This window comes from Hemitrygon akajei, chromosome 10 (genome assembly GCF_048418815.1).
Source record: "Hemitrygon akajei chromosome 10, sHemAka1.3, whole genome shotgun sequence".
Classification (NCBI taxonomy): domain Eukaryota; kingdom Metazoa; phylum Chordata; class Chondrichthyes; order Myliobatiformes; family Dasyatidae; genus Hemitrygon; species Hemitrygon akajei.
The window spans coordinates 23,983,105-23,993,110 of NC_133133.1; the positions used below are offsets into that span (position 1 = coordinate 23,983,105).

Genomic DNA, 10,006 nt, shown 5'->3' on the forward strand with positions numbered 1-10,006 from the left:
CTGTGTCAGCAACAGTTTTGTTTTATCAGTCAGGGTTGTTAGCCCTGAGCTGAACCCTCAAACCTGGAGGATTAGTTTTTGGTCTGTCCTCTACCTTTCACCCTGTTTGGCATGGGTGACCTGTCAGGAGGCAAAGCATAAAGCCCTGACTCCAGCCAACGTAGCTCTCTGGGTCTTTGAGGCACTCAAGCCTCCAAACCCTACAACAAGGTTGTGGTCCTCCTGGAGGATAAATTGAATAGTAAGGACTTTATTCCCTGGAGCCCAACAGAATGAGGGGAGATATCATGAAAGGTGTCGATAGGTTGAAGGCATGCAGGCTTTTTCCCCTCAGATTGAGTGAGACTAGAACTAGAAGTCACAGGATAAGATGAGAGGCGAAATATTGTACCTGGCCTATCAGTGGCATCAATAGAGGGATTTCTCGCAGGTCGGCCACAGTTATTTAAAAAGGGAGCTTCGAGAGCATTTGTCCATTGTACCTGGCCTATCAGTGGCGATATCAGGAGCACCAGTCGTGAGTTAAATAGCAGGGAAGGTTCAGGTATAAAAGGGAGACACTGCCTAGCGGAGCGGCCATCGACGGAGTGGTCTGAGGCAGAGTGGTGATTACAGGTCGAGACGAGGTAGGTTAACTGTGAGGAATAGAAACTGGAAGTATGTCTGTGAGGCCGGTGATCTGTACTGGGTGTCAGATGTGGGATGTCCGGGAGACTCCCAGTCTCCCAGACGGCCACATCTGCACCAGGTGCATCGAGCTGCAGCTCCTTAGGGACCATGTTAGGGAACTGGAGATACAGCTCGATGACCTTCGTTTGGTTTGGGAAAGTGAGGAGGTGATAGAGACAGTGCAAGAGGGAGGATAGGCAGGTGATAGAGAAGGGATATGCTCAGACCGATGGTTTGAGATGTGTCTATTTTAATGCAAGAAGCATCATGAACAAAGCGGAAAAGCTTAGAGCGTGGATCAGTACTTGGAGCTATGATGCTGCAGCCATTACAGAGACTTGGATGGCTCAGGGGCAGGAATGGTTCCTTAGTGCCAGTCTTTAGATGTTTCAGAAAAGACAGGGAGGGAGGCAAAACAGGTGAGGGCGTGGCAAAGCTGACCAGAGATAGTGTCAGGGTTGCAGAAAAGGAGGAAGTCATAGAGCAATTGTCTACTGACTCTCTGTGGGTGGAAGTTAGAAATAGGAAGGAGATAATAACCCTACTGGGTGTTTTTTATAGACCACCCAATAGTAACAGAGACATCGAGGAGCAGATAGGGAGACAGATTCTGGAAAGGTGTAATAATAACAGAGTTGTAGTGGTGGGAAATTTTAATTTCCCAAATATTGATTTCATCTCCCTAGAGCAAGCTGTTGGGATGGGGTGGAGTTTGTTAGGTGTATTCAGGAAGGTTTTTTGACACAATATGTAGATAAGCCTACAAGAGGAGAGGCTGTACTTGATCTGGTATTGGGAAATGAACCCGGTCAGGTGTCAGATCTCTCAGTGGGAGAGCATTTTGGAGATAGCGATCACAATTCTATCACCAACACCATAGCATTGGAGAGGGATATGAACTGACAAGTTAAGAAAGCATTTACTTGGAGTAAGGGGAAATATGAAGCTGTCAGGCAGGAAGCATAAATTGGGAACAGATGTTCTCAGGGAAATGTACGGCAGAAATGTGGCAAATGTTCAGGTGATATTTGTGTGGCGTTCTGCATTGGTACATTCCAAGAAACAGGGAAAGGGTACAGAAACTGTGGTGTTCAAAGGCAATTGAAAATCTAGTCAAGAAGAAAAGAAAAGCTTATGAAAGACTCAAAAAACTAGGTAATGATAGAGTTCTGGAAGATTATAAGGCTAGCAGGAAGGAGCTTAAGAATGAAATTAGGAGAGCCAGAAGAGGCCATGAGAAGGCCTTGGCGAGCAGGATTAAGGAAAACCCCACGGCATTCTACATGTATGTGAGGAGCAAGAGGTTAAGACCTGAGCGAACAGGACCAATCAAGTGCTTCAGTGGAGAAGTGTGTATGGCACTGAAGGAGATAGCAAAGGTACTTTGTGAATACTTTGCTTCAATATTCATTACGGAAAAGGATGTTGGCGATTATAGGGATGACTTACAGTGGATTGAAAAGCTTGAGCATGTAGACATTAAGAAAGGGGATGTGCTGGAGCTTTTGGAAAGCATCAAGTTGGTTAAGTCTCCGGGACCAGACAAGATGTATCCCAAGCTACTGTGGGAGGCAAGGGAGGAGATTGCTGAGCCTCTGGTGTTGATCTTTGTATCATTAACGGGCACGGGAGAGGTTCCAGGGGATTGGAGGGTTGCAGATGTTCTTCCCTTATTCAAGAAATGAAGTAGAGATAGCCCAGGAAATTATTGACCAGTGAGTCTTACCTCAGTGGTTGGTAGGTTGATAGAAAAGATCCTGAGAGGCAGGATTTATGAACATTTTGAGAGGCATAGTATGATTAGGAATAGTCAGCATGGCTTTGTCAAAGGCAGGTCGTTCCTTACGAGCCTGATTGAATTTTTTGAGGATGTGACTAAACACGTTGATGAAGGTAGAGCAGTAGATGTAGTGTATATGGATTTCAGCAAGGCATTTGATAAGGTACCCCATGCGAGGCTTATTGAGAAAGTGAGGAGGCATGGGATCTAAGGAGACCTTGCTTTGTGGATCCAGAATTGGCTTGCCCACAGAAGGCAAAGAGTGGTTGTAGACAGGTCATATTTTCATGGAGGTCTGTCACCAGTGGTGTGCCTCAGGGATCTGTTTTGGGACCCCTTCTCTTCGTGATTTTTATGAATGACCTGGATAAGGAAGTGGAGGGATGGACTAGTAAATTTGCTGATAACGCAAAGGTTGGGGGTGTTGTGGATAGTGAGAAGGGCTGTCAGAGGTTACAGCGTGACATCGATAGGATGCAAAGCTGGTCTGAGAAGTGGCAGATGAAGTTCAACCCAGATAAGTCTGAAGTGGTTCATTTTGCTAGGTCAAATATGATGGAAGAATGTAGTATTAATGGTAAGACTCCTGGCAGTGTGGAGGATCAGAGGGATCTTGGGGTCTGAGTCCATAGGACACTCAGAGCAGCTGTGCAGATTGACTCAGTGGTTAAGAAGGCGTACAGAGTATTGGCCTTCATCAACCATGGGATTGAGTTTAAGAGCTGAGAGGTAATGTTACAGCTATATAGGACCCTGGTCAGACCCCACTTGGAGTACTGTGCTCAGTTCTGGTCACCTCACTACAGGAAGGATGTGGAAGCCATAGAAAGGGTGCAGAGGAGTTTTACAAGGATGTTGCTGGATTGAGGAGCGTGCCTTATGAGAATAGGTTGAGTGAACTTGGCCTTTTCTCCTTGGAGTGGCGGAGGATGAGAGGTGACCTCTTGGAGGTGTATAAGATGACAAGGGGCATTGATCATGTGGCTAGTCAGAGGCTTTATCCCAGGGCTAAAATGGCTAACATGAGAGGGCACAATATAAGGTGCTTGGAAGTAGGTACAGAAGAGAAGTCAGGGTTAAGTTCTTTACTCAGAGAGTGATGAGTGCATGGAATGAACTGCCAGCGACAGTGGTGGAGGTGGACACAATAGTGTCTTTTAAGAGACTCCTGGATAGGTACATGGAGCTTAGAAAAATATAGGTCTATGTGTAACCCTAGGTAATTTCTAAAGTAAGTACATGTTCGGCACAGCATTGTGGCCCAATGGGCCTGTATAGTGCTGTAGGCTTTCTATGTTTCTGTATTTCTCCCAGAGAGTGGAACAAACTATCAGTGGAGCTAATAGGTGTGGATTCATTCAATTGTAATGTTTAAGAGAAGTTTGGATACAGATATAGGTGAGATTGCTATGGAGGGCAGGTAGATGGGAGTAGACAGAAACCAGGCTGGCCCAGAATAGATGGACCTTGGGGCCAGTAGGGCTTTTCACATTAATGCCATTTTCCCATAGCATTAACTCTTGTGGGATAAGTCCTGGAAAATTGCAACCTCCATGTTACAAACAATGTCTGTCACACAGTAGTAGAAAGAACATTTTCATTACTCTGAATTCAAGGAGGCACGAGCATTAATGCAAAGCTCACATGGCAATACCTTGGGCCACCACCCATGTTATACATGACAAAGTTCTAGTTAAGTGGGACCTGTTATGAAGAAATTCGAAATGAAACAATGACCAGGCGGCTTTACAGAATCTTTCACACCCCACTCAGGGTGTCCTTGACTTCCGTACAGCAGTAAAATATTTTATTGAAATTTTGCTTCTGTTGTGTGAATGAGAGATGTTAAGCAGGCTTTAACCAGTGTGTCTGCTGAATTTTCCACTGTAACTAGTTATATATTTCTGGAACTGAAATTGACAATCCCCTGCTGGACCATTTCTAAAACTTTTAAGTCTTGCCACTGATGTAATTGTAATATGGTGTTCCATCCGCTCTAAGCTTTTCTTGGGAATGTTGTGTCTCCGATGCCCTCTGTCTGTAACGTTACTGCAAGTATTCGGAGATTGGAGGCCTGTTGTCTGCAAGTCTGATAGAATGACTGTAGGATATTTAATATGAATAATTTTGTTCAGTATGATGATTATTCAACCATGTTTAGCTTTATTACAAGCAAATCATTCAAAGATCAGCATAAAGTACCGTTGACAATAAGACACCGATGTATTCATTGTATTGGGGCGTCAGAGGTATTTCTTTTAATCCACGTTGTTGTATTTTACAGCACACAAGTGCCGGTGCTGAAGGATCTGGACAAGCTTTAGCATCTCCTGGTTCCTGTCTGGAGGAGTTCCGATCCGCACCATTCATTGAATGCCATGGCCGGGGAACTTGCAATTATTATGCCAACTCATACAGTTTCTGGCTGGCCACAGTTGAGCCATCAGAGATGTTCAGGTGAGGATTATTAAAACATTCAAAACTGAAATCTGAATGGAGTGCTGGTACCCCTTTTGGTTGAAGCTGCTGCCATAGTACTATCTTATAATGATCAATATTATCAGATCATGTCACATCCCCATTCCCTTTTCTGGTTCCCCTCTCACCCTTTCTCTCCCCTGCCCATCACCTCCCTCTGATGCTCCTCCAATCCTTTTTTCCCAGGTCCAATCTTATCAGATTCCATCTTCTTTAGCTCTTTACCTCTTCCACCTTTCCCAGCTTCTTACTTCATCCCTCCTTCCCCTGCACCCCCCCAATCTGGTTTCACCTATCACCTTCATCTTGTTCTCCCTCACCTTCTTTTCTAGCTTTTATCCACCTCCTTTCCAGTCCAACATCAGCTGTTCATTCCTCACCGTGGATGCTGTCTTACCTGTTGAGTTCCTCCAGCACTTTGTGTGCGTTGCTGTGGATTTCCAGCAACTGCAGAGTCCTCTGTGTTTACATTGTTAGATCTTGTTCAGCTAATGGTTTCCACTGATCAACATTCCTGGTATCGCAGCAAATAGGCATTCTGTATATAGCTGAATCGTGACATTAGATATTGGCCAGCTACTTAACATCAGGGAGTTAAGTTTTGGAGACACATTGGACATCACATTCTTCACATTAGGATAAGGCCATATTACATAGGAGCAGAATTAGGCCATTCAACCCATCGAGTCTGCTCTGCCATTCCATCATGGCTGATATATTATCCCTCTCAACCCCATTCTTTGCCTTCTCCCCATGACCTTTGACACCCTTACTAATCAAGAACTTATCAACCTCTGCTTTAAAAATACCCAATGACTTAGCCTCCACGGCCGTCTGTGGCACTGAATTCCACAGATTCACCAATTAAAATTCCTGCACAGACACTGCTCTGCAAGGTTAATTAGCTCGAGCATTCGAGGTCAACACAAACTCTGTGAAAACCCCATTTGCTCTTCTCCCACCAATACCCATCCACTGACCCTAAGAGGCCGGAACAAAGTCAGCATTAGATCAGTTATCAATCCCTTCAGAATATATTCCCCGTGGTTCTGATGGGAGGGGGAGCAAAAGATCCCAGACACTTAAAGGCTTGAATTGAGAACAGGGTAATGTCTATAGATTTAAAATGGCTTCCCCTGATAGCTCATATACTGTATGCCAAGGAGGTGCAGTATAAGAAGGACTTGCTATATACATTTACATGTATTAGAAAATTTCCGTGGTGTATTGGCGCTACATGCAACAAAAAATGTTAACATTAAACAATTATCCAGAATAAAGAAACGCAGTGTATAAAAATGAGGTTAGAAGTACAGCTATGGAATAAAGTGTGCTTAAGTATATAAATATCAGCTTGTATTTACAATGTAAACAGCATTTTGATCCAGATATTTATATAAGGTTTGGGTGTTAGGTAAATGTATTTGGCTGAGGAGTCAATGGTATGAAATCCCCATCCACATGACTATGACTGAATGCCTCTAGGTCAAAATCCTGCCTAAATATGTGTGCATTGTTGCAATGAAAAACCTATTTTTTGATTCAGATTAATTTAGTTATCACATGTACATTGAAATGCATTGTTGGCGTTAACAACCAGCACAGTGCTGGGGACAACCCTCAAGTGTTGCCTCACGTTCTGGTGCCAACAAAGCACGCTGATAGTGTTCAGCAGAGCAATGCAACGACAACAACAACGAAACATCAACAGCAAAACAAGCCTCTGTCCCGCCACACACACACACACACACACACACACACACACACACACACACACACACACACACACACACACACACACACACACACACACACACACACACACACACACACACACACACACACACACACACACACACACACACACACACACACACACACTTCCAGTCCTTGGCCCTGAATTCTCAGACTCACAGATGTCGTGCCCCTAACCTCTAGTCCCTGGCCCAGAGTCACAGACTCTCAGATATCAGGGCTCCAACCTGTACTCCCTGGCCCTGACTGGTAGATTTGTGGGTCTCCAACCCCCAGACATGTGCAGCAGGATCATAGCCGCAGAGCATCACGTACACAACATTTACAAGAAAGGCATAAATTATATACAGTTATACGAGGAAGAACATAATTAGAACAAAAATAGGCCATTGTAGGGCAAATTGATCATGGAGTTGTTTTACTGAGGTAGTGATTAAGATTGTGCAGATTGGTTCAAAAACACGAATGAAAGCAAGTTGAAACTGGTAGGACCCCAGGCTTCAGTACCTTCTGCACAATGGTGGCCTTGAGAAGATGGAATGGCCAGGAGGGTAGAGATCTTTGCTAGAAGATGCTGCCTTCTTGACGCAGTGCCTCAAGTAGGTACTTTTGATAGTGGGAGGGATGTACCCGTGAGGTACTGGGCTAAATCAACTACTCTCGGCAGTTTCCTATGTTCCTGCACATTCATATTACTGTACCTGTGAGCACCGGCTACACAGTGTTCAAGCTTGGGAGGGAAAAATCAAGATTTCTTCCTCGTAGGGCGCTGCCTAAATTGGGTCTGCTGTGATGACACAGAAATCAGGGAACCTGTTCCACTATCAGAGGAATGGGTTGGGGAGGGGGTGTAAAGAAAAAATGCCTAATTTCCTTTCCCAGTGTGTTGTTTATTGTTGGGTAGACAGGATTTTGCTTTTGGTATTGGCACTGGTTTATTATTGTAATGATTTAAAAAAACAATCCAATACCAATACTAAAAGACATGGTAGTAGAGCAGTCAGCACAACACTTTTACACCTCAGGGTGTAGAACATAGAACATTACAGGCCCTTCGGCCCACTATGTTGTGCCGACCCTCAAACCCTGCCTCCCGTATACCATATCCCACGTGCCAGAGTTCAGAGTTTGTACATTCTCCCCTGTAACCACATGGATTTCTGCAGGACGCCCTGCTGTCCTCCCACAGTTCAAAGACGTTCCGTTTAGTAGGTTAATTGGTCATTGTAAATTGTCCTGAGATTGAGCTGGTGCTAAATAGGTGGGTTGCTGGACGGTGCAGATCATTGGGCCTGTTCTGTGCGTATATCTAAATAAAATATACAAACATAGTGAAAAACATATCTTGTGTACTGTCTGGAGGTATTGAATCGTTACGCGGTGCATTAAGCTAGAATAAGGTGGAACAATTTTTCAATTACTGCTTCCCCTTCCCTTCAATAGTAAGCCACAGTCTGAGACGCTGAAAGCAGGAGAGCTCCGAACACGTGTGAGCCGTTGTCAAGTCTGTATGAAGAGGACGTAATGCATTGGCTCCCGGCAATGAGGCGTCAGCCAAGACCGAGTGAGAAGAAGAAAAACAGCTCAATAAATAAAAAAAACTGTAGGGCGCTTTGTCTTCCATTTACAATGGTGCTATTGTGGAAAGCAAAAACAAACAGAAAAACAAAAAAAAGAAGACTGTTCACACATAATAATTGTACGTACCTCATGTAAAGAGCATTCAGTGCATTTCTGAAAAGAGTGAACGAGCAACTGAGCATTGTGGAACAAGAAATCGTGGTGCCTCCAAGTTCTTCTGTTTCAGGGTGATCTCCATATGGCACTTTCTGTCAAGATATGAGTAATGGACTGAAACATAACAATGAGATTGCATACATCTTTTTATTTTTGTTTGTTTGTTTTTGAAGTATTTCCATGGTGCTACTAACCAACTACTGCATCCCAGGTTCTTAAATATTAATGATTAATCATCAGCAGGTTACTTCCTTGGTGTTTTTATGTAAGTACTGAAAATGTGTATATGATGTATCCAGGCTTTTCATCACTTGAAGAATCTCACCATTACATTTACCAACCAATAGTATCAATTTTGCTTCACGTATCACTGGCTCAGTTAGCATTTTTACCAATTTTTTTGTTAAAAGTAGCAGAATTGTGGAAAAAAAACAATATTTTATACTATTGGAATCACTTTATGGGATTTCCCACATTACTACCAAACTACTGATTTTTGTTTTTTGGATTTTACAGATAATTTGAAAATATTCCCTTCCCCAGCCCAGTTCAACCCTCAAAATTTATAAACCTTTTCGATTATTAAAAGAATTTTCTGATATTGTAAAAAGTTGTAGTTATTGTTTTGATCAGGGGTTTTTAATATGCACAAAATATAAACCATGCTTCATAATTCCAGCTTTCCGAAGGGGCCTCTAATGTTAAATATACCTATCTTTTTGTATTGTCTGAAGGTATGTAAAATGATTAGTTATAAGAAATACTTGTGAAGAGAGATCAAACTGTTTATAAACTATTTTCTATCAATTCAGATCCTCCATCACTATTCTAATTTTCGTCTTTCCTTCTTTGCTGTTATCACAGCAAACACAGAGGTTACCAAAATTTCATATATTTCACTTCCAAAAAGATATCTCTCTCCAAAAGTGTTCCTTCTTGTATATTATCCAGGACAGCTGCAAACAACTTAACATTAAAAAAGCAAAAAAAAATTGAAATAAAGGAACCACTGACTTAAAGATACATGTGTCTTTTAACCATTCTTTTATAATCTTATAAACTTGTAAAATTGGGGCTTCGAACTAATTTTTCTCAGCTGCATCTCCACTAAACACCTCTCCATCCATTTCTCAGCAGATCTAAAGTTCAACATGCTGGTAAATAACTAGAGCGATCCAAAGTCCACCACTTCAAGGCAAAATTTGCAGCTTGAATGGGGTACCTGACCTAAGGTGCCTCTCGTAGCATTGTCTAGATTCTCCCCATAATACTACCAGTCTCAAAGAGTACCTTCTCCACAGTGTGCTTCTCCTATTCAATAACAAATCCTGAGAGGCAAGTGGTTAACCCTGAGTGTAACAAAACTCTCCTTTATTCCTATTTAGAGCATTACAATTCAGGAACAGGTCCTTCAGTCTGCAAAGTCCGTGCCAAAGGGCTGTTGCTGTATGTAATGTTTTAAATACATTAAAATGAAATGTATTTTAACTAAATTATCTTAACTAATATAGAACTAAACTAAATTTCTTCGGCCTGCTTGTGATCCATGTCCCTTCATTCCCTGCATTTTCATCTATATAAACCTCT

The 10,006-nt window shown here is 42.7% G+C and overlaps 1 protein-coding gene across 1 annotated transcript in view; it reads left to right on the plus strand.

Moving 5' to 3' along the window:
• Positions 1 to 9,438, plus strand: part of col4a5 (collagen, type IV, alpha 5 (Alport syndrome)) — a 291,046-nt gene extending 281,608 nt beyond the window's left edge. The window contains exons 51-52 of the mRNA XM_073057907.1: positions 4,734 to 4,906; positions 8,126 to 9,438. Coding sequence (XP_072914008.1) covers positions 4,734 to 4,906; positions 8,126 to 8,207 — 255 coding nt within the window. The 3' untranslated portion in view covers positions 8,208 to 9,438. The remainder of the gene's footprint in view (positions 1 to 4,733; positions 4,907 to 8,125) is intronic.
• Positions 9,439 to 10,006: the final 568 nt, after the last annotated feature.